The sequence below is a fragment of the Leptosomus discolor genome, chromosome 11, assembly GCF_034619465.1.
Source record: "Leptosomus discolor isolate bLepDis1 chromosome 11, bLepDis1.hap2, whole genome shotgun sequence".
NCBI classification, from domain to species: domain Eukaryota; kingdom Metazoa; phylum Chordata; class Aves; order Leptosomiformes; family Leptosomidae; genus Leptosomus; species Leptosomus discolor.
In genome coordinates, this window is record NC_141401.1 from 7,256,192 (window position 1) to 7,280,742 (window position 24,551).

General features: G+C 50.2%; 1 protein-coding gene across 2 annotated transcripts in view; it reads right to left on the minus strand.

The window, feature by feature from the left end:
* Positions 1–6,499: 6,499 nt before the first annotated feature.
* The window catches only part of ST8SIA2 (ST8 alpha-N-acetyl-neuraminide alpha-2,8-sialyltransferase 2), a 30,866-nt gene continuing 12,814 nt past the window's right edge, over positions 6,500–24,551 (minus strand). The window contains exons 2-6 of one of the 2 annotated variants that reach the window (XM_086471638.1): positions 22,161–22,223; positions 20,048–20,176; positions 19,253–19,510; positions 16,656–16,949; positions 6,500–6,785 (exon numbers count right to left, since the gene is read on the minus strand). In XM_086471638.1, coding sequence (XP_086327764.1) covers positions 6,500–6,785; positions 16,656–16,949; positions 19,253–19,510; positions 20,048–20,176; positions 22,161–22,223 — 1,030 coding nt within the window. The remainder of the gene's footprint in view (positions 6,786–16,655; positions 16,950–19,252; positions 19,511–20,047; positions 20,177–22,160; positions 22,224–24,551) is intronic. The other variant, XM_086471639.1, reaches the window with a different exon arrangement.

Consider the following 24,551-nt stretch of genomic DNA (forward strand, 5'->3'; position numbering starts at 1 on the left):
GCTGATGGTTCAAGCATAATATTTTTCTTTCTCTGTGGCTCTTGCTGAAGCCTAAATTGCAACATTTTCTAGAAAGCAGCGTGTCAGGCTTTCCAGAGTGCTAGTTAAAAAACCCATTACATTCCTATAATGTGCTTTAACCTTTGCTGCCTGGGTTGTGCAAGAACATGGAGTGCTTCATCGGCCCTCGCTGGAGGAATTTCTCCAGGCAACCAAACCAGCAAATAGCTGTGGATATTTCACAACGCCTGGGAGGTTTTGTTTGCTGGAGGCACAGGATTAGTATCAGATGGCCTGCCACCATTTCAGCATAGAGAGACTTAACTTTTATTGCTGGCTGCGCTCTTCCGGCAGCGCCGGCATGTTTGTTCTGGCCAGGCACTTTGAGGGGGGGACACGACATCCCCAGCTGCTTTCCAGTGTTCAAGGACCATGTTTTTCCTGCTGCCTAATACTTGCTCAAGCTCTTTGTTTTTCTCATCAATACAACGCAACAGATACAGCTCTGTTCTGTTTTGAGCACATGAGCAGTAAATTCAGCGCCTGTGCAGTCTTAAAGGAGGTTGGGGCGAATGCCCTCCTCCGGCCCTGTGCCTTTTTTAGGGGGTTGGAGATAGCTGCTGTTGGCTGGGTGCTGAGGATTCCTACGCCGACCAAGAGGGAGATATTTCCATCCATGCTGTTACTTCATGTTTATTCTCAGCTCATGCACAAGGTCGTGAGAGCATCACGGAGGGAAGGCTTGGTGGGTGCTGCTTGTGATTCTTGTAGAAGCGCTTGTAGATTCGCTCGGAGATGATGTTAAGCAGCTAAGTGAGTCTGCCTTCAGCTGGATTGCAAGTGTAATTGGCATGTGATGGCTTTGCTCGTGCGTCGGGCTAGGTTTGGTGGAGCTGAACAGGAGTTATTCCCAGCTGGAAAAGGAGATTATTGCCGAATGCCTTGAAGTTGCTAATACTGGGAGAGAAGTCGATGCTCTTGGGAGGATGGTGATTTTTGTTTTGGTTATCATTCAGGTCTCTATCCAAGGTCTTTCTCAGGCGTTTCTTTGCATACGTGAGTGACGTGCAACTCTCGGGGTGGGGGTGGTGAGGGTGGTGGTGGGGAGAAATAAGACCTGTAGTCCATTGTCTGCTGGTGGTGGCCTCCCCAACCTGGAGCTTAAGCTGGGAGTGCTGTAATATCCACAGTGAGGAGATGGCCCAACATGGAACTTGGACATGAGCCACCCCAGAGTCATAGAGGAGACTTGCCAGCTCGTGGGTGTTCAGCTGTTGTCATAGGGAAAAAATAATATTAAGTAGAGGTGAAGAAAAGGAAAGCTAGAAAGCATTTGGTGCAGTCAAAAGGGGGACCCCCAAAGGGAAATTCTGCTGTCTGGTGCCAAGGGCAATAGAGCATCATTCAGAGAGGAAAACAGGGTTAAATAAACCGTTTGTAAATGTGAGAAACCTAAAAAAGAAAAGCAACCAAAACACTGCAAGAGCTGGAAAATTTGTGGTTTAACAAAGCATTACACTGGAGACCATGGTCACGCGCCTGGTTTTACCTCCTGACGTTGAGGGGCACTCTGGAGGAAACTACTTCCCTGCCATCCCCTGGGGATCTCTCAAAGCTTTAAGCTTTAATTTCCATGGTTTCAAGCCTCTCTAGCATGAAATAGGATCGTTTAAATTTTTAAAAGGAGTGGTGGTCAAAAAATAACATCTATATATCAAGATCTGTAGATGGTGCAACCATTTTGAGACTATTATTTTGCACAAAATTAAAAATGAATTTGTATGGGGATCAACCAAAACCATTTATATCATTTAAGTGAGCCTGACTGAAGTCCACAGTGCTCAGTGTTATTCCCAAGCAGAAAATGCAACGTAAAAATGCAAACAATTTTAATTACACCTTCAAAACAAAATAATGTGCCTTACTGTTTTGAAAGACTGGTGGTTTTTTTTTAAAAAAAGATGGTTCAGTTGTTTCTTAGCACTAAGGAAACCCCTTCAGGCAGCTTGAAAAAATATTAAAAAAAAAAATTTAATTGTAATTTCGTTCACAGTGACTATTTGCACTTTGTTCCCTGATTATCTGGGCTGTGGCTGAAGCAGAGGATTGGTTATTGACCCTGCACCAAGCCCTGGCTGATGAAGCATTCAGGGGAAGGCGGTCGTCCCTCTTCCATCCCTCTCGTTCGGCGGCTGGGAGGGGGAGAGGTGCCTCTGCCAGCCCTGCCCGGGCGAGGGGCTGCGGGCTGCAGGAGGCAGCCGGGGTCGTGCACCGCAGTTCAGAGGAGCTGCTGCGACTCACCCAGGTCAGCTTTAAATAAGGCAGTGCAGGCATTAATTATAAAGGACCTTGGCAGCAGGGAGCCTGTGGACTCTGCAGCTGGTCCAGAGGAGGTGAACTCCGTGTCAGTGCAAGATATGGGCAAGATCTCCCCCAGGAAACAAAAGCCACGTCATTCTATATGTATACATACTTTTATAGGGAGAAAAAAAAGTGCTGTGCTAGTGCATTCCTCCTCTGCACAGCTCTGCAGCACACGCATACAGCAACGAGCGTGGCGAGAGCTGAATTAATCTTCGTGTCTGAAGGGTCCTCGTTTAGCCTGGACAGGTCTGTAATGATGGGTTCGCTCCTTGAGCTTTGCTCAGCGGGGACCAAAATCACTGGAGTAATCAAGGGGAGAGGACACCAGGAGGGTCCGTGTGCGTGCTGCGATGCTCGGTGGCGTCGGAGGGAGCGGTGAGGTTTCGCGGCTGGGCTGGCTGTTAGCCCAGAGACACAAAGAAGCATGTGGCAGATCTGAAGGCTGGGCTGTAACCAAGCGAACCACGGTTAAAAAGAAAAGCAATTCGGGCAGCTGTGCTTCTGGCCGTGGCGCAGCTGAGCAGGCAAGACCAGACCCTTATCCCCAAGCTGTTGTAAGGGGAAAATGCGCTGGAGGCACGCGGCGAGGAAAAGGACGTTGGTTTTGTCCAGAAGCATCCATTAGGCTATTGTCCCAAAAAGCCACGCTGGGAAACACAGCCCCAAACTCCGGGCTTAGCTGGGTGGAGACTCAAGTTTACCTCTATTTTACAAGTTCAGGTCGCTTCTTACCATCTGAAGGCTTTTTAGCACAAATGTGCCTAACCCATGAGAGGGAGCTCCCCGTCCCAGAGCTACCAGCACTGCCAGTTTGGGCTGGCCTCACTGCTGGAGGGAGCAGTGGGATGGAGGAACGAAGACCAAAGGGAGCTGCTGCTGTCATTTAGGGCAGTTAAGTACATTCACGCTGCAACACATGCACCTGCATCCCTGCCTGAATAGCATCAATACTCGCTTTTGTTTCACTCTTGACGACAGGAGAGCCTTAATTGGGCATGAAGAAATTCATCAAGCAGCAGCCTGGTGCGGCCGTTGGGTCCCCATAGCATCTGGCAGCTGCCGTGCTGCAGCCCCGCGGCTGCTTGACGGCTGGCGGCTGCCCCAAAACAACCCAAATATCATCCACCTACTGCAAGCGCCACCTCCCCCCCTGTGCAGAGCAGAAGCTGAACCTGAAACTCCGCTCCCAGCGCTACCGAACAGCACATGGGCTTTACAGCTTGCTGAGTGGCAGGGGCTGGGGCTCGGTGGAGCCAGGTCCCAGCTATTTTGCTGGAAATAGATGATAAAGTAAGTTTCCAACCTGAGCAGCTGCTCAGAGAAGCAGACCAGAGGACTTGACACAGCCCACTAAAGCAAGGGGGAAATTTCTAGATGTTTTTGTGCATATAAACACAGCAGGGACCAACCTGCGTGGCAGTGAGGTGAAATGGGAGCTCAGCCATTGATTTCAATAGCTGCGGGGTCTTGCTCTTCACCTAATGTATTTTTAAAACAAGGGTGAGCAGGAGCCATTCTGGGAACAGAAACATCACCAGCAATTTCATCCCCCTGAGTAATTTGCCTATAACTTGGTGGTGCTTTGATCCAGCAGCTACTTCAAGGGCACCAGAAGTCCCTTTTCCCATCCCCTTTTCACCCCCCAGCACACCCCTGTTGCGCTGCCGTTCGATTCTGCTCAATAATCTCTGTAGGCGCAGTGAGGACATCCTGGTGGCTTTGGATGTCCCCTTGGCAGAGCACCGACACCCACCCCAGACAGGCAAAGCAGCCCAGCCTTCCCCTCCCCTTCACTGGCAAAGGTTACAGCGTCTCCCCGTTTCACTGGCATGGCATTTTACAGTCTTGCCCTCCTTCTTACCCTTCTAGTCGATGAAAATAAATACAGAATAAAAACCCTGCACATTTATTTCATTTCTTGTATTTTTATTTAAAAAGAAGGTTTGCTAACAGCAATCAGTACCGTGGCCCAGGCCCCTCTATACAACAGTTGGCTTTAGCAGTCCCTGCGGCTTCATCCCTACTCTGTCCCACCTCCGCACCGGGCACAAACCAGGGAATTATCCAGCTTTAACAACCACTCCGGAATCACAGGAAGCTCCTCGGCATTGCAGACTACTTCCATCTTGCGGTTTTACTGTCTCCTCCTATCTCAGGAAAGCCCAACAGCTTAAGCTGAGGTTCACAGCCAGGTTTAGCTTTATCGTGCAACTCAACTCAAGTAAAAAGAATTAAAAAGAAAAAAAAAAAGCGCTAGTTTTTTTTAAAAAAATACATAAAAGAAATCATTTTCTGGAGTTGGAAAGAAACATCCCCTCGGTGGCAGATTAGCCCACATTTATCCACTATAATGTTGCTTATACCTTAATCTTAGGCATCTTCATCTGACACTAATTAGCAGACTGGAGGCTCCTAAGGGTACAGTATCTTCTACGTCCCAAAACATGAAAGCGAGCTCTTCCCTTTACCACTTGAAGCACTCGGTTTTTAAAGAGACAGTGTCAGGGTCAAGTATTTCAGCCCCAAACGGTACACCTTTTAACTTAAAAAACACAGCAGCAGGAGGAGGCACAAAGGTGATGACACCCAGCCACAAACGCATTGCAGCGTGTGTCTGAGGCTTGGCTGTGGTGATATTTACTCTCCCACAAACTAAACCTGAGCTGCACTCACTGAACCCCAGACTCCCCTGCATTCTGGCACCCAGTGCTAATTAGGAGACAAATAGAGTAGGCTACAGAAGCAGAAAATTAAAACAGGCTAATCAGACCGATCTAGCTGCTTCCCTCAAAACACTTAAAGAAAAGCAAACACGATCATAAAAACTTCTTTATATTTTGCGTTCTCTCTGAAAAAAAAAAAAAAAAAGGGGATAAGATAACTCCTTTGACGTTCACCACTAGGCAAGCATCCCATCAAGATCCATTTGACATCCTATTTAACTGTCCAGAGTAAGAGCTAATTGGAGCTTGAAAGAAAGGACAGAGCAGGACTTCAGGAATACAGCGCTGTATGCTGGTTCTTTGCGGAGAAAGTGAAAATAAATTATTTAGCCTCGACAAAGTCCCTTGAAGTCTTGTGGTCTTTCCGCTCGGCTGGGCCCCAGGCCTATCACCAGTATTTCAGCAGTTACTTTTGGAGGGGGAGATAAGGCAGGCTGCTTAGCAGGTAGCATTTGGGAATTAAGAGCTAGATGTACCTATGGTTTTCATGAGCCCTGACAGATGTTGAGCGTCTTCGACTGCAGCACAGTAAGACACTTAATACTAACGGTGCCGGTTTGCGGCAGCAAACCTCCTTCCTGCCACATTCCAGCATCTCTGACCCTTTCTAAATTGCTCCTCAGGAAAGGAAGAGAAAATACATGCTCAGCATCCTCCTCACCATCCGCCCAGCTCAACGCTGACGTGTTCGTTCTCTGGAGGCCCTCACATCTCCTCTCTGAGCAAATGTCACCAGGATCAGCTTAGCAAAGCTCCCCACCGCCTCCGGGAGATCCAGCCGCAGCCCAGGAGGCTTCTCCCTCGCCCCTCCGAAGGCTGCGCTCAACCCGGTGGTCCATGTTTCGGATGGATCCGTGTGCGACTCTGCCGGGCACTGGTCCCTGCTGGGTGCCGTGGGCAGTCCCTCGGCCGTGAGAGCCGCCAACAAACCTTCCCTGCCCACCCCGCTCCCTGCCCCTTCCCCTCCCCGCCACGAGCACGGGGCCAAGAACGTGCCTCGCTGCAGAGCGCCAGCGCCGGCGTCCTTGGCCAAACAAACTAACTACCAACCTCGGACCAGTCACGACAAACGGTTTAACGTTTACCCATCACCTAACATACCCTCAAAAACCAAGGCCACCTTCACACCTTTTGGACGTAGGTCGAACGCCCTTCCGAGCCCAGCAAGCCCACGGCAGAGGGGTCTTGCCCAGGCCAGTCACGCCAGATGCTCCCGCATCTCTCCTGCCCCTTCCTTGGTGAACACCAAACAGTTATAATACTCAGGTCAATATATATAGGTACCACGTATATATATTTGTGTCGCTGTTCTGCGCATTAACAAAGACAACCAACCCCACCAGGCACCACTCGTCCTTTCCGCCCCCTCCCCTCCTTCCCGTGGCTGTGCAGGAATGCGGCCGGGGACCACCCTACGTGGCCCCATCGCACTCCCCCACTGTCAGCTTCAAGGCTCCCTGCTGGTGCAGCGTCTTTAAGGCTTTGAACTCCAAGGGCATGGTGTGCGGGCTGGCCTGCGAGGTGTAGCCATACTTCAGGCTGTCGTAGTAGTGGTACTTGACTGGATTCTGGTTCTGGTCCAGGGGAAAGGGCCAGAAGCCATAGAGATAGATCTGGTTGCAGAATCGAGTGGCTAAGGTGTACATGAGGAGGCCGGTGGTGGGTCGCTTGATGTGCACCTTGTTCGTTAGCCAGTACCTGCAAAGGGAGAGTAGAGGAAAGCGTGTTATTCCTCCCCCCACACGAAGCTCGTGTCTTGCACATTTTCTCTCTCCAGCCTCTCACTGAGATATATTGGTAATTCAAAGTGAGAGGTTTCTGACTTGCAGAAGAGTTCTCCATGCCAAGAAAAAGCCTCTCCAGGGATTGCTTCATGAATAAGCATCCTCCTGCTCTCTGTCTGGCAGTTACATCACACTTGTTGCTATGGCATTGAAGCATCTCATGTCTCGGCAATCCTTTATGAAAAACAAATTGCTTGCAACGGCGGCCTTCAGTACTTCAGCCTACAATTATCTTCCAATCAGCCCAGGAGATCAATACCACAGACCAAGCCATCCACATGTCAAGTAGACTCCAGCAACCCCTCAAAGCAGCCACACTCACACACACAAGCTGATGATTTTCATTGATGAATGAAGATTTTTACTCTGACAGTAAACACAACAGAGCTGTAAAAGTGTTTGCCTTTGAATAAAGGGCCACCAGGTTGAAAAAGCTAAAACACACTCCCATTACACTCAGCGGTTGCTACTGTGATCCTGGACCAAAAAACGTTACCACACTCTGCAAAATCAGTCTGTGAGACACACAATATGGTGTATTGCAACATATAATAGGCGACATGGGGGTCAGCTGTGCTCACTGCTGAAAAGTGCGTTAGTTTTTATGAGGGATGGCAAAAAGAACAGGGGAAGGAGGCACCCTGCAGTGATGCACGAGCAGAAACGGTATCAGCAGTTGTATTTTGGGCTGACGATTAAAAGTTAGTGCAGCGTCAACATCCTGTAAGAAGATGTTTCCAGCGCCCAGTGTTAACTGCTCAGGCACCTTACCTGGTTTGCTCAGCAGAAAAACACCGTCAGAGGAGCAAAATCAGAAAGCAAAAGGTTTGGGGGAGGTAGAAAATGCCCCTCTCGGGTGCACTCCCTCCTCCCCCTGCACGTCTGATGCCAGTGCTGCCCCACAGCAGGCGGGGATGGTGCTGGCAGCGCATCCCACCGTGTCACAGTCCGTTCAAGACCTCAGATGACTTTTGGTAGAACTTTCAAAGGGCCTGAGTTCAGGCGAGTGACTGGCAACGCTTTGGATAAAAAGCATGAGGAAGCGGAGCAAAGCACGTGGCATTTCTGTGCTCCCACCCACAGGTTTGGGATCCTGAGCCGGGTCCCGCTGCCACACGCAGAGCCATGGGAAGTTTCTCGCTCCTCATTTGCACTTTCTGCTCGGCTCCTGAGGGTCTGGCAGTCAGACAGCGGGAACCCTTGGGAGAGCTGAGCCTTAATCCTGCAAATTACCTTTTCACGAAAGCCATTCAAATTTAGCAACCAAGGCACAAAACATACTTGCTTGTTCTCAGCCAGATAAGAGAAAAATTGACTTTTCTGGTGAATGAAATTCTGGAAGCAGAACGACCACCTCGGCGTGTGCAGGAAGGGCATGGCAGGGTTTACGGGGGTCCCACACCCCAGGGGTGTCCAAGGGCCTGTAGCTTTGCCAAAAGGCAAGTATGAAGTTTTGGGGAGGTTCTCCTTTCCTGACTCATCTCCTCAGCATCCAGCATGAAAAAGGAGCAAGAAATTGGGGGGAAACTGGTGAAAATCAGCATCTCCAAGGCACAGCATCAGCATTTTCTGGGCTTGCCCGGCCGTATGGGTTGCGCTATGGGGACACAGCAAGGCTCGCTGCGGTGCCACGGCAATCTTCTCCCACAGGTAGCCATAAAACAGCCTCCTTGATGAGTTTATGGGTAAGCACATTAGACCCCTGGCACGCGGAGAGAACTGGGAGATTATCACAACCGTTTAACACTGTGAATTAGGGTATCCTTATGCAGCGGGGAAACTACCTGGAAAGAACTGTCAAGCCACATTAACTGGCTGGCTTTGGGGGAAGGCAACTGTCTGGGTTTGTCCTGCAGCTGCTTTAGCCTTAAAACTCTCCTTTTATCAATTTACCAGCTGGAGCACAGAAACATACTGGTGACCTTATGCCTGCCCAAAATATTAACTTTCAGGTTTTGCTGAAAGGCTGTAAAAACTCTGTGAACGTACAAAGGCCTTGACAGCACGACGAGGTGACCCTTGCACACGGGTGCCACCTGTGACCAACATTTCAAGCGTATTAACGATGACAAAAATGACCTGGGCCAAACACAGGAGTGCCCTACAGAAGCACGCTGTCCTCTGCAACCCAGCATGCACAAACAGCCTGCCCAAGACCAACAAGAGTGCGCAGCCAGTACCCAGAAGCAGCCCTACCAAAACCAACCCAGCATATCCACCTCAGCACACGCAGCTAGTGAGCACTCCCTCAGTAATACTGGGGCAGGGAACAAGGACAATTCAGTTTCTTACAATAAAAATTAAAAATCTGGCTCTTTTATCTGTATTTCCCTCTATTGCAGCCATGGCATTGTGAAAACGAGGAGGATGACAAACCTCGCTCCTACAGCATCATAAATTCCAGCTGCTGGCTGCAGCTTTGGGAGGGGGTGATGGACTCCAGGCTGTCCCAACCCACCCATACAGATGACATACATAATATATAATGCCCAAACCATAACACAGGTTATGTTATGCCACAGCACTTGCAATTTGTTTCCTGGACAGTGAAGGTGGGAAATCCTCTGGTGAGGTCTGAAGAATACTTTTTAATGACTGGCTTATGATGGGAGTGTGGGAGCTATGCGGGAAGAGCTCCCTCTTATCTCTCCCACCACTGGCCAACTGAGACAGTGGCCACATTCCTGGTGCAGGAGAGAACAGCTGGGGATGGAAATAAAACCTAATTAATTCTGTAAATCCAAATGAGGTTGTCTGGGTGCACATGGGATGCTGTGTCAACAGCACACCTTTAATATGTGAGGTCCGGGATTTTAATTAGGAGGAAAGATAATCTTGAAGCAGGCAGTAATTATTTTTCAAATTGGCTACACCAATCACCATAACTATTAACTGTAACATTTTATGGAAAGAGACAGCAATTAAAAGAGAAGAGCAAAGAGCAGTCCTGAAACCCAATACCTCCTTCCTCAGAGCCGTTCTCACAGCACGGACCTCCTTTAAAAGCTGGTGCTGTGTCATTTCTATAAATAAACCCTCAGGGGTGGAAGTAGCTCAGGCTGGTGCCTGAGTGGGACGCAGCTATGAACAGGAACCGTGATGTTGTCAGGCAAAAATTGTCCAAGACAGCTCTTGTTTCAGATCATGATAGTGACAGATGGAAAATGCCACCAGATCTTCGAGGCCATCTTTCACAAGGAGGCAGCCTAGACACAAGCCCTAGCACCTATTTGAACTAGCCAAGGACAAAGGCTTCAAGAAGAGCAGCTCAGCGAGTCTCATCCTAGCTGGCAGGTGGTTCTGGTTGCTCCTCAACAACATCAATTTTCCAAAAGGTTTCCAAGAAATTTTAGCAGCCTCCTGAGCAGAACTGCACAGCAGTGACCATCGGTGTGTGCCTCCTGCGAGGGGGCTGCACTGCAGCCACAGGGGAAGCAACCGCTGTGTTTGGACCTTAAAGCCCAGCGGGAATCCTTCAGGAGACAAAACACTCTGAAACTACCCGTAAGAAGCTGCAGCTCCTACCCGAGCCAGGAAGGCAGCACACACACTAACAGGGCTTATCCTCCCCTGGCATCCCCAAATTCAGGGAGCAGAGCCTTGGCTGAAACGCCAGATGCAAAACTCCTCCCTGCAGGCAGTGGGTGAGGATCGCTAGCCAGGGCAGGGTCCTGCTCTGTGCTTACCCATCACCTCCTGGTGTGTCTGAGAAAACCCTAACGTAACTTCCACCCTCCAGGTAAGGGTTAACTAACCTGCAGGATAAAACAAACAGAAAATCCATCGCCCTGATGAAATGAATAAAAAACTCAGGTCATCAGAATGATGAAAAACATCATTCACTTTCTCAATGAAGAAATCAAGTTTCAGCAGTATCAGCTGCATTATTTAGTGATACAAATTAGAATAGACGAAATAATGCAATTTCAGACCCTTTTAAAACAGCTTATTCATAAAACTGTGATACAAACACAAGCTGTTGTGGAGGTGCTAGTCCTTGACTGTCAGAAGCGTGTTATCAGTCTGCCACACACATCCTGCTCCCGTTAATACTCATGAAAGACCAGCTAGAGATAACCAGAGCGAGTGCCCCGACGGTGCTCCGTGCTCACGTCGGTGCAGGCAGGGACAGGACCCGCTGGTGCCGGCAGGGCACAGCATGTATCCTGGCTGCTGGGTGGATGGAGATGAAGTGCTGGAGCCCAGGGAGCAAGTGCTATCCCCCATCTGGCTTCTCCCAGCCCTTTTCTGTCCACGTATCCAGTTTCCTCTGTCACTGCTCCCAAAATAGCCGACAGCCATGTACAGTGATGAGATCTGTGCTGGACAGGTAGGAGTGGGCAGGTCCCCATCCAGATTCATGCTAAAGCTGACTCCGAAAGCTGGATCTGGAGTCAGAGTTGGGCTTTACCCCCAGGCTGGGCAAAGTCCAATCACCACATCAATCCTCTGTATCCAGACTGGATTTGTACCATGGGGCTTGGGCCTGGTTTTGGTGAGCTGGTGCAAACAAATCAACGCTGAATCATGGATAAATAATTCTTTTCTCCTCCAGGTCTTGAGCTCTGCAATGCCCTTTCGAACACACATGGCACTCAACACCCACAAGTTAAAGCATTTCCAAACAGACAGAAGAGAGAAGTAACTGGGAAGAGGATTACCCTATTTCTTTCCCCTTTCCTTCCTGTGCCCCTCCCCTTCTTTTGACAAGGAAAAGACTAAATGTTCTTCCCAGTTAACCGGAACAAATTAACTGTCTTGAGGTCCCAGTAGAAACACACCACAGCTGGGTACAATGTGCCTCAAGTGCAAAAGGGGCAAGAATAATTGCTCACACAAGGATTTATTTGTTGGATATCGACTGATCTAACCCACATGTGGCTTTACGGGACATTCGTAGTCCCTCACGTCCTACTGCAGCTGCACACTTACGAATGGCTATTTTCTCCCATTTGGTCATCTTGTTCATTTCTGACCATTTGGTCACCTTCTTCCTTCATCTGAGCACAGTACCACTGTCCTTAAACTGTCTGTGGGACCAGAGAGGAAGGGCTTTAAGGCATGAGTCCCCAGGGCAGGTATTTCAGAGGAGCCCCTGTAAGCATGAAGTACCATAAAGGAGGAAGAATCAAGTAGCTGGTTTAGAAAACCCACAAGTGGGTGACGCTGGCTAATCAACAGCAGAACTGATCTCAAGACAGAGAGTGAGAGAAGATGAGCTGGGACGGCTGTGAAAAGGAAAAGCAGCAGCTTAGGCTGTGTTACAGCTACAAGCTGGTGTGCTACGAGAAAAGGGGAGCCTATGGAGGGATGCAGAAGAGCGGGGTGGTGTGATCAAAGCAAAAGGTTAGGAGAACAATCTGCATACGTGTGTCGTGTATGGCTATAAGCGAGATAAAGGCTGTTGGAAAGGAGGTGGCATAATTAGGACACAAAGGCGAGGAGGGACCAAGGGAGGGTTTCCACCACGGCTGGCAGACAGGAAAGACAGCGGCTGAGCAGCCCCGAAACATCAGCAAAGGTTGTTTGGGTGGGAGGACCCAGACAGACACCTGAGGCAAAAATGAATCCACCTTATGCCCCACCAGGCTGCCCTTCCGAGGACACGTGGCAGAGTGGCACTACACAAGCTACAAGCCCTGAGCAAGGTGATCATTGCCATGAAGAGCGCACGTGAACTGTCACAGCTATTTGGATGTCAAAGCTAACAGGAGACCTAGCCAAGGAGCTGGAAGATATATTGATTTGTTTTTTTTTCTTTCAAGAAGCTCTTAACAAAACCTTATGGGATTAGAACTAGTTACTGCCAAGAGACCCTCATGATGGGCACAGTGAGAAATACGAGACTATAGATTAGACAAGGCAAACTGAAACGTGTCCATGAATTCTCCGCAAGGAGAGATAGTCAAACCTCCAACACAATTATTTTCCCCTGTTTCCTGCATTTCATGTTATTTCTCTAACAAAAGCTGCTTGGCAATAGGCATTACAGGCTTTTTGGAGACACTAACAGATGACTTAAAAAGGGGCTTGCTTGCTTCCCAGCCAGGAGACGAGCACTGTGCTCGCCAGACGAATTGCTCAGGAGACATTTTATAGAATTGCTCTGAAGTGAGTCACACACCCCCGAAACGCACGGCATCGTCCCCGCGAGCTGTCTCCCTGCCACGGCACAGCTTTCCTCTTCAGCCTTAGGTGGTGGCTTGGCTTCCTCCTGAGCTCCTCCATCGAAATGCCGATGCCTCTCTCCCCTCCTGGTGTGAAGATGGTGAGTTTAACCATGTAAGAAGAGCCTCCTGTCCTATTGCACAGATTACCCGGAATCATCAACACAAAAAGCTATCAGCAAACATTTGAGGCACCCTCACAGCTAGGAAGGTGATGTCTCAAATGATGCTGTTAAGGGCAACAAAACCAAATGCTTTTTACTTATCTCAGCAACACACGCTCTACAAATGCCCCAAATGCACTGAAAATTATAGGAAAAAACACTCAATTGCCACTGAAATGCATTCTGGTCTGGGGGAAAGCAGAGCAAGACAATAAATACTGCGGTTCAAGGAGGATTCAAGAACTCACAAATGTATTTCGCTGGTAGTGAAGGAAGAAGAGAAAAGGCAAAGCTTTTGTAGCCGAATTGAAGTTGGCTGAGACGTTAGCCGTTGTAGAAAGTGCTATTCCTTGGAAAAAAAAATAAAAATAAAAGAGTGTCTTGGCTGAAAGATTTCCCCCATTTCTTTGTGACTTCCAAATCAACTTAGAATAGATTATAAAGGGTAGCTTTATCCAGCAAAGGAGAAGGGGGGACATCTCTGCAACTACAGCCCACTGCAGCACAGAGGGATGTTCTGTGGGCTTTGTGGATTAATGATTCTCTGCTGCATGCTGCATGCCACAAAATGTATTCATTTCACAAATCTCAGATCTGTCAAAGGAAAGTGTAATGCTACAAACCAGGATGTTCCACAGAGAGAGCTGGAGAGACAGAGGAAGTCGTTGGAGAGCATATCCCTGCAACAGCAAGGAGCTCACAAGCAAAAATATAGGATGACTGTAAGAACTAGACAGTATCACAGAAGATGAATAAGTAAAATCCTAGTGATTCTGGTTAGTTTGACCCGAGGAAAGACTCGTTCTTCATCCCAATCTACACCACATCAGTGACCCTGAGCAGATGGTCACGACAGCTCTACAGGTACCTGAGAGATCTCCTATATAGCACCAAGAGCATCAGCACACACCCCCTCCCCTCAGCTGTGGCCACTTCATTCAATACTGCCTGAATCACTCTTAAATCCATCCAAGTCTAAACCTGAGGAGGCTGCACCGAGGAAAGGGTTAACACTGACTCTAGCCTTCCTTCAGAACAGTACAGCCCTTTGCCCCCCAGCCCTGGGTGGTCCCTCTGCGTGGCTCCTTGGCCAAGCCACAACACACTGGGGTAGGCGTTGAAGAGCTCCCATCAGTTCTAGCTTTCCGAGGGGGCTGCAGTTTTAATTATATTAACTGTTAATTAGTAGGCATCCTTGTTGTCCTGCTGATAAGTGTGAGAGCAGGAGGGCAGGTCAGGCAGCAGCTCCCCTGAAGAGGATTAGCACCGGCTTCTGCGGTTATAATTGAATTAGCGCTGCCGCCGTGCAGCCATGACCCACCTCTCTCCATTGACCCACACACAGTGACCAGCCCAAAGGACAGGATCGAGGTCCCTGCTGTAGCTCAGACTGGGTACTTAGAGCCTGTCATCAGGATCAGCCAGTGTCCAAACACGTGCTGGTACCGTACCCGCCCCAGACACCCACCAATAGTGGTCACTTCACTTGCTGGTCTGACTAGTTGCACCCCTCTGAGTCCCAGCAGGTTTTCAGCAGCTCAAACTCCTGGTCCTTGCATGGGACCCCATTAAAACCCACGGGAACACCACCACCTGCAAAAGGAAGACACTACTCCAAGTCACAGGGGAGAGGGGCGCATCGCTCCACGCACCAAGAGACAGCACTGAACCTCTGGGCTTGTCCCAAAATCCCTGCATCCCCTCCAGCCAGGCAGGACCTGCCAGCCACGGGTGGTGGCTCCAACGCTGCTCTGTGGGAGATACACGGGCACAACCAGAGCGCCAGCCAGCCCAGCTGGACCGCAGGGCTGCAGCACAGGAGGGCCAGGAAGGTGCCGCGAGTTGGAAGATAAGCTCAGCAGCAGAGCTTATCGAGGCATCCTCCTCCTCTCCTGCGGGAATGCGATGCCCAGCCCTTGCCAATCCCTCTGCAAAGCTTCCTACAGGAAGTTTCTGGCACTGGGAATGGTTGCCAGCACAGGATTAGCAGCCTGTTGATTTAAAGGGCTTATTACAGCAGCTTAATTCTATTTTGACAGATGAAAGTAAGTCAATTACAGCTAGAAATAGCTCAGAATTTGGGTTGTGGGGTTTTTTTTTTTTTTCTTCCTCTCCTCCCTTTCTGTTAGTTGTGGTATCATTTCCTTCCCTTTCTTTACCTCAAAGCCAGCATTCTCTGCAAGATGCCTCTCTGGCCCAGGGAACCCTTAAACATGGGCACTTCGGGCAGACATGGTTCTTCTCGCCCATTATTGCTGCCTGTGATGCACCGGGGCACCAGAGCCTCCACTCCTCCCAGGCCACCCAGGCTGCCTGAGGAGCTGCCCTTCACACCCCTCTCCAGAGCACCCCCTTGGGTTTGATCCTGTAGGAAATGACCCCAAAATCCATCCTGTGCCCACCCCCTGCACTGTAGGGCAACCTGAGCTGGCACAGACCAACGCCCAGCATGGACCAACTGACCAGAAGAGCTCAGGCTCAGAGGTGGGCAGGGGAAGAAGTGCTCCAAGCAATCAAGAAAGATTAATGCTGAGGCTTAAGAGGCGGAAGCACCAGCTGCACGAGTGAATTCCCATCCCAGGAGATCAACAGGGTCTAGTCAGGATCAGAGAGGACAACTACTGCCACTAAGCCATCTCCAGCATAAGCCACCACCTGCCTAGGCTCCCTAAATGCCTAATGAATCATGACTCTCCCTAGAGAAATAAAGCAAGAAAGCAAGAGCCTACCCCATCCCCAAGCCACTGACATGGAAGTCTCCCCCTTGGGGCTTTTTTACTTTTATAACCTCCCCATCCCCACCACACCTGTGTCTCCCACACACCTGAAGTTGCAAGGAGAGAGCAGAAAGACCCCTTCCTTCCCTCCCAGCAAGTCCATTCACCACCGCCTGGTCCTATTTATCTGATCAGCAGGACCAGACCATGTCAGTCCCCTCCCTGCCTTGCCTGGTCATTTCAGATGAGCAGTGCAATGAGCACCATTACAGGAGCGTACAGCGTGAACAGCCTTCGGGCCTCTGCCACCGCCGAGCCCATCCCCAGGTGGCCATGAGCACCCTGACCCCTGAGGAGCCGTGCAAGACTTGCATGTGTCACTCAAGTCACTCATCACTAGCTCAGCACACACACATTTCTCCGACAAAAGCCCTAACCATAGGTTGGGGAGCTGTGGACACCCAGGCATAGAGCCAGGAAAGCACTGGAAGACTTAGGCTCGCTATATTGCACGGCTACAAGCCCTCACGCTCAAAGAGCAGAGTGGCGAACCCCTGCTGGCGAGGTGGTCTCCAGTTCTCATCTAGGGACCAACCACTGCCCTGGTGCAGTCCCCCTCATGCTCTGCAGAAAGAAAGAGCTGGCGCCGTTTGCCTCCAGCACAACCCCATCGATCGCTCTGCAGCTCAAGAAGCTCACGAAATCCTGGCTCCGAGCACACCAGAAACGCTCTCACCCTCGGACAGCGTGCAGCAGGCGCAGCGAGGGGTAGGCAGTCCTGACGTTGATGTGATGCTTCAGGATGAGCTCGTTCACCCACTCCACTCGCTCCTTGCCCCCCTTGGCCATGAACGCCGGGATCCAGAGGATGCTGCCGTTGAGGCTGTGGAGGCGTTGCAGCAGCTTCTCCCTCCACGTCTCGTTCACCAGGTCCTCGAAGGCCCGTTGGATGACTGAGGGGTTCATAGTCACCAGGTCTGTCTTCATGCCCACGTCCTGCGAGTACTCCTGGACAGGGGCCAGATTGCACCTGCGAGGGGAAACACCAAACAGCCCTTTACAATGGACATGAGAGAGGGCAGTGACAAACGCGAGGGGTGTTTGATGCCAAAAGCTGGGGTCAGTGACAAGATGTGCCCATTCACCCTTGTTTTTAGGAGAAGGAGGAGGAAGAATGAGTGTCTGCCATAAATTAGAGAGGCTCTGGCCTGGTAATGATGAGCCATCCTAATATAAGGACATCATTCCTCAACATGCTGGCACGCCTGCACATATTCCTCCGAGGCAATGCTAATAACAGACATAACTTCGGCGTCTGGCGGGTGGGTTCGTACGGATCGGTGTCTCTTCTGGTGTAGTTCAAAAATAACACAGAGCAACAAACCAGCTGCCTTTGCTGCCACAGCAGATTTGAAACGAAACGGCCTTTCCCATGCAAGGAAAGTGTTCGCCTCTTAATTCCAGCCCTGCTGGGGTAATATTATCCCAAGCCCCTTCTCCCTTCCTGATGAGCCTCTGCTAACAGCAGACCTGGTGGCACCAGCAGCGATAATGACACCAGCGGGTGGTGGATGCCAGGACTTGGTCTCCCCAGGGTTTGGCTGTCTGGAGGCTGTGACCTTCAAAAAATATCTCTTTCTGTAGCATTAATTGGTGACTCCTTTCAGGCTGTGCACGCAGATAGGGGCACACACGCTCCCCTGGGAGCTCCTGCGTCATGCCAGGGACGAGGGCTGAGGGATAAACTGCCAACAAATCACCCTAGTTACACGGTGGTTTCCTACAGCTCCTTGAGGCAGGATCCGCAGCCATTAAGCCGTAGCTGTGTCACGCATGTGGCGCTGGGTAAATGGCAGCGGTGACCAGCTGATGGGGGGATGCAGAGAGATACTCCCCCAGCGTGGTGAAAACCAGAGGGTACCCACATGTTAGTGCGCTGCGTGCTCTCCTGTGGCGTTTTACAGTGAAGTTACAGTATTTAACAAGCAGGAATTGCATCCTAACCATCTGCCTCGATCATCAGCCATTACTACTGCTTTCTCGACTTTACAGATGGGGAAGCTAAGGGAACAGTGTGAAGAAAATCCAGCTACTGGCACACGGGGCCCTTCTGATCCACTCGTCACAGGAGTAAAATCACTGAAAATAAACATTGGACCTGAAGAGCGAAGCTGTATCTTGGACACAGAGCTCATCGCTGGTCCCTGGCAGCCCTGCTGAAAAGGCTGCCTGGATGGAGCAAGTCCTCATCAGGAAAACGCAGATTCAAGTGATGGCTCAGATCACCAGCGGTGGGAAGAGCGCGTCCATGCCAGACCTGCACTAGCAGACCCGGCTGGAGAGAAGGCGCTCAAAACCCCAGTCCTTACACCCAGAAGTGGTTTTCGCCTGCAGCCACGCTACCTGACACGGAAGCCCCTCCCTAAACTTTGCCAGAACTGCAATAAGCAATTTTTCCCTTTGCTCACCCTGGTTACACTTCAGGATGCGAACGATTACCCCCGTGCCTTGCAGACAGGATGGAGCTGCTAGCAGCCAGGCAGGCTGGAGCAGCCGGGCTTGAGCAGGGGGCAGAGGTGACATTATCCTCGTTCCCACGTCACGCTGGGGACCGCCTCTGTGAGCCGCTGATGGATTGGGCTGTCTTCATAATAGACTCGCCAGAGAGCAAGTGTCTGCACGTACATAAATCACCAGTGGACACCTACAGCCCCTCAGCTAACAGATGTACACGGGTGTCGGGGATGGGAGGGCAAGCGCGCTCCTCCTCTCCACTTCAAGCATCTTCTGTTGTGAATTCAGTGTGTGTCCCAGTGGGGGTCAGGATCTGTTGCTGCAGGTCCACGGGGCAGTGCATCTGCGGGGACATTGGTGTTGGGGCACTGAGCGGTCACAGAGGAGCATCAGACCTGGGCATGCAGAGGGCATCGTGTGGTGCACCCGGTGCTCGAGGGCAGAAGTGACTTGGGGCAGAATCGAGACTTGTGTCCATGGGAGAGCCCAGGACAGGGTTTTTTTGCAAGAGGGCAAGCATGTGCGAAAAGAGGAGGGAGTGTTTGGCGCTGGGGGAAGCTGGGGGCTAACGGTGCGCTGGGGTGGTTAACGCTGCACCATGAGAAGGCACGGGGTGCATCTGCAAGAACTCTGGGGGAACGTTTGGTGGTGGGTGCAAGAGTTTGCAGCAGGGTGTTTGCGTCGGTCAACACGACACGTGCACACGGGGCTGCAAGGCTGCGCTGCCCCACGTGGATTTGGACTCCAGCCCCTTTCCACCCCTCCAAACCACCTCCAAACCGCCCCAGCCCCATCGTGAAGCAGGGTGCGGGCCCCTACCTTATCACGAAGCTGTGCGCGTCGATCTCGGGGCCGCAGCCGCTGCTGAGCAGGACCCCCGAGTTGCCCACGATGGCGCAGGTGGGGAACTGCTTGCCCTTGAGGGGCGAGGTGCGGGGCAGCAGCTCGTACAGGTTCTGCGAGACGTTCATGGTGCTGTCCCTGTCAAAGACGTAGTGGATGATGTCCCCCGGCTTCAGCGTCCCCTTCAGCACCGAAATGTCCTTCTCTGCATCCAGGAACTTCAGGATCTGTTTCCTGAGGACAGGGAAGAAAACAGCCCCATCAGGACAGGTACAGAGATAATTTGGGTCATACATAAGACAAACTTTTGCCTCCTGGTTGCCCTTGTTCTGTAGCCATTGGTCCATCTGACCAATGCTCTCCAGGAACAGCCTACAAACAGGTATCTCCATCTTAATGCCTGTTCCTTCTCCATCCATCCTTTCCCGGGGCAGGCTAGCATGATCAGCCCACCATTAGTGGGGGATCCCTGCATTTGCCCTGGGAAGAGGGTCTCCTTCTCCCCTCCGTGACCCACCATCAGTGCACACTAATTCCACTTGGCCTGGAAAACGGGGGCTCAAGCGCTCCTTGTTTCGTCGTTGCAAGGCCAGCTGGTTCAGCTGGGAATTCATTTCCAAGCGATCGCTTACAGATATGAAGTCTAGCTCAGCAGGAGATAAGCCTTTTTATTTCTTCCTCGACTTCTTTAGATGATATACAGAGGCAATTTGCCAGCTTGCACTGGAGAGGACCAAATCTGTCTCTTGTCCTATACGTAATTACCAGTACCTGATCTTCAAAGAGAGTGTCTGGTTGTGTCTCCATTTGGATGAGGCTGGTTTAATGTTGTGCTTAATGCTTTCATTACTTCTGTCAACAACAGCTGGAGACGAAGAGTCATTTATTACTACTTCAGCTCTAGAGAAAAGAAAGACAGGGAGAGGAAGAGAGACAGAATCCGTTAGCATCCCAATGGCATTTCTAATCACTGTCTTCGGCTCTGACTGCTGGAATTCAAACTTCATCAGAAAAGCAAAATTGTAGTTATTAGTTAAACCAGAACTGAAAGCCTGTTTGTAGTCTGCTACACTCAAGCAGACAGACACAAATCCGTAAATACCTGCTCGCTTACACGAACACAGACTTACAGCCAGGCACAGCTCTACAGAAAACACAATCTTACACAGCTAGCTATGGAAAGGCATGCACACAAAAACACAAGCAGGCTCTGCAAAGACAAGCTGGCAGGTGGACGCTTGCAGACAAGACACCCCAGAGCCCCAGCGAGCCCCCAGAATTCACCAAGACATTTCCTACGTGGGCAGCCGAGGTTGCTGCCCTGTTGCCTCGTGGTTGCACAGGAGCACCCCAAAGCGGAGCCAGCTCAGCTCCTGGAGAGGGTTAAAATCCTTGTCAGGGAAGTGCAACCTTCACTTCACCCAAAGGAGAAGTTAATTTAGCTGAGCCGCTGGGTGCTGCTTGTGAGATTGGGCTACAAGCATCCCGTACCGCACAGGGGGAGGCTGGCTTGCTGGTAACTTTTTCCCCCCTTAGAAGAGAGCATGAGGATTTCAGCATCTGTTTTGCCTGCTCCAGACCCAGAAATGAGCAGGGGGACGGGCAACAGCCAGATACTGCAGTTTGGAGATGATCACTGGGAGACCCCAGCTTTTAATCCCTGCTCTAAGAACCAAATCAGCCCCAGCACTTCAGTACCATTCACATCAAATGGCATGAATTAGGGGAGCCTCTGAATATTTGATTCCAGCCAGCCGCCCTCCAAAGAGAATACCCAAGCATCTCATCAAGAAGCTGTGCGTGTATCTGCAGCCCCAGAAAAACCTTCACACTTCAGAGCGCTCTGAAAAATACACAGCCAAAGCACTCGCTATCAGCTGAAGGGAATCTCCCTCTCTGGTGCAAAGGGCTTTTTCCAGCTGGGAAATGGTTTGTAAATAAATACATTGATAGAAAGCATGTAAACCCCAAGGAGGGAGAAGAGTGAGAGATGGAGCAGAGCTGGTGGCCCAGGCCCATGGGCAACATCCAGGTCCCAGAAGCACATCTCCAGCCCAGGGAAGGAGCTCCGGAGGACACACTACACTGTGGCTCACACTACCTAATGTTTCAGAAAGACAAGGGAACGTGTTTATAAATGCCGTCTGCCAGTGTCCTCGTGTGTGTTTGTACAGTACCTCTCCAGAGGCTGCTGGATTTGTTTGCATCTTGCATTTTGCCGTATCACCTCATGTCTTGCAAAACTTACTTATAAGGAGTCAGAAATCATGAAGGAAACAGCGTAAAGAAATCTTGGGAATAAGCATGATTTTTTTGGTTTTGTCCATTTTCTGTGTTTTGATCATGGGCGGTGACATCATCACAGAATGATATCACTCTCTCTCTTTCGCACAGTGTCACTAAGCTTTGCAACTGTGCCACTTGGTAAGGCTGGGCTGACATGAAATCATTGTAAAAATAACACAGAGAGACACTGAATGAAGCTGCGATGCCATGAAATGACTCTGCAACGGAACGACGTTACTGAAGTGCATTACGATAAAACCGAATGAAGTTCTGATGTCAAAGACAGCGATCTCTGTTCTAATAGCACGCCGTAAAGCTATGAAAATGGCAACTCTATCACTGACTGATTTTCACAATAAGTAACTCTCTTTCTCATTCCCTCTATCACTGGAACTTGCAGATCCTTGGTTATTTGCAAATGATTATTGCACTGAGCTGGGGGAAGGAGGAGGAGAAACGATTAGGAAAATGCAAAACAGAAGTGAAAAGAAACAGATACATTTGCTAAATAAGAACAGCACTATCCAGCAAAGAGGAGAAGCAGATTAATAGCTGCCTTACAGCAAAAACAAATGAACACAAAATCTAATTTACAAACCTATTAGATTTGCTATGTAAGCTGTTCACAGCTGATCTGATTGTACCTCTGCCTCCAGAACTCCTGCAAGACAAAGGAAATGCATTATTTATAAACCCAGCTCCTCTTTGCCAAGCATTGTTCAACAGTCAAGAGATCCTGCTCTGAAGGGCTCCTAACGGAGACACTGCTGCACCGCTCGCATCCCACCCCATCCAGAAGGGAGAGGTCCTGTGAAGGGCTTCTCACATCCATCGTCATTGCTGCCCTACTGTGACCGTGAAATCATTCCGGCAAAAAGGCTCCTGACCAACCCAATTAATAATACCTGCGCGATCTAACCAGCCGTCAAAGACATCTGGTCTCTGTCGTCAAAGCAGCATGCAGCCTACAGGTTGCATTAAATACATCTCTACTTTTTTTTTTTTACGAGTCAGGTGTTAGCCGTGCATAGAGAAGGTCCCCTCCGACTTCAGGCTGCCAAGGCACTTTCCCTGCCCTTTTCAGGTGGGGACTGAGCTGAACGATCTGGACGGGATTCCCATCACTGTCTTCATCTTGGGCTTTCAGCTGAGACCACCCAACATCTCCACTTTATCCAGACTGAGCCACCAGCCTCCTGGGTGACTTGTGCAGACCGCATCCTCACAGCGTGCCTTTTCCCAGCTCCCATGGACCCAGGCCAGACCCAGGGCCCTGTTCCAGCCCCCTCTCTGGTCCCACAAGTGCCCTGAAGCACCTTGTCCCCACCTTTGGTGTAACTTGGCTGAAGCTACGAGGCCAACTCACCACAATCCTTCGCATGCTGGAGCTGAGACCTGAAGTGACAGCCTTGTCACTCCCATGGCCTGACACCACTGCACAAGGACGGGTGCCAGACCTGCCGGAGCAAGACCTGTGGGAACGGACAGCCAAAGTTTCCAGCACCTATATGCTGCTATAACGAAGAACAGGTGGGACCAAGCCCCTTCAGAAACCAATGCCACTCATACGGCTTGCAAATCCTCACTTAAAAATACACACATACCAGTATTGCTCTGCATCTAGTTGGCTGCAGAGCTCCTTCTTGCTTTAGCTTGCTATTTTCAAAGGGGTCACAAAGAACCAGTCGCCCACTTTGTGATGCTCAGTGGGAGACAGGCTCCTAGTCAGACACATTTTAACTGCCATGTGCTCATCGCTCTGCTGTATTGTTTCCATGGCACAGATATCCAAATGAACACGCTCATAAAGAGAACCAAATTCTCTTTCAGCAGAAATATTGTTACCTGGAAATATATACCTTAATGAAAATGTATCTCAGGAGCATGTATTTCTACCAGTCCTGAAAAAATCCCAAATGCATTAGACATAAATGAAAAAGAAGGAGTACGTGAACGTTCGGTGCTATCAAAAGAGATTTTCAGACTTGCGGGATGCAATGTAAATCCCTTTGTTAGGCTGAGCACAGCCCTCAGCACCGCATAACATCAAATCCTTGGAAATGACGTGATGGTTGTCCTTTTCCTCCCTCCTGCTGGAGACCATCTATGGCCAAGTCAGAGCAATTCCTGCTCCGACACTCTCCTCTCGCCTTTGACAAACCCGAGAGTCAGTGAGAGGTTTCATTTTTTGGTGCATCAAGGGAACAGCAGGACTAGCTTATTCCTAGAGCCTACTGGCATTTAACAAGCCTCTGCTTTAATGGGGTTCACTGTGGGGTGTGGGAGCAGACTGGATTAGTGTGCAAACCACGCATCCTTTCAGAGACGTCTCCTCTGAAGGAGCCTTCCAAATGGGATTCACACTCCTTCACACTTGCTGTAAGACAGATAGGGGCTGGATTAAAGGCTTAGAAAAATAAATGCTGCTCCCTGAGTAAGTGCTGGTTCACAATCTCTGTGAAAGAAATTAGGAAGTGGAGAAGACCTGTTAGCTTCCACCTCATCCGTGTTTTGTGGCTACAGCAGGACTGATCCAAAGCATCACAACATGTCATTCAAATGCATTTATCCGATCTAGCTTTACATGCCCCCAGCGACAGGTCTGTGCATGTCTCCTCCTGAGATTAAGGCAGGCATCAAGGCTGGAGATGCTGGACGTGAGGAAGACAAGTCAAGAGCACATCTCCCAACTCACTGTGTGCAGAGGCGGTGGGAAGGAAGGCTGCCTGGATCCCCTGCTCAGCAACCCCTCAAAGGCAGTTTCCGAGGTTACTCTTCCCCCTCACACGCTGTGAAATGTGAAAGTTTTCAAAATATTGTAATGCAAACAGAGCACAAAGTGTTCTGCTGTCATATAGGAACATGGAGGGGGCGGCTCATCAGCGGAGGAGAGAGCAGGGCTCTGGTAGACATCTTCCCATGACTTGCTCCATAGCACCGGGCTCACTGCTTTGCTGGCCAGCAGCAACCAGGATGCTCTCGGTGGACA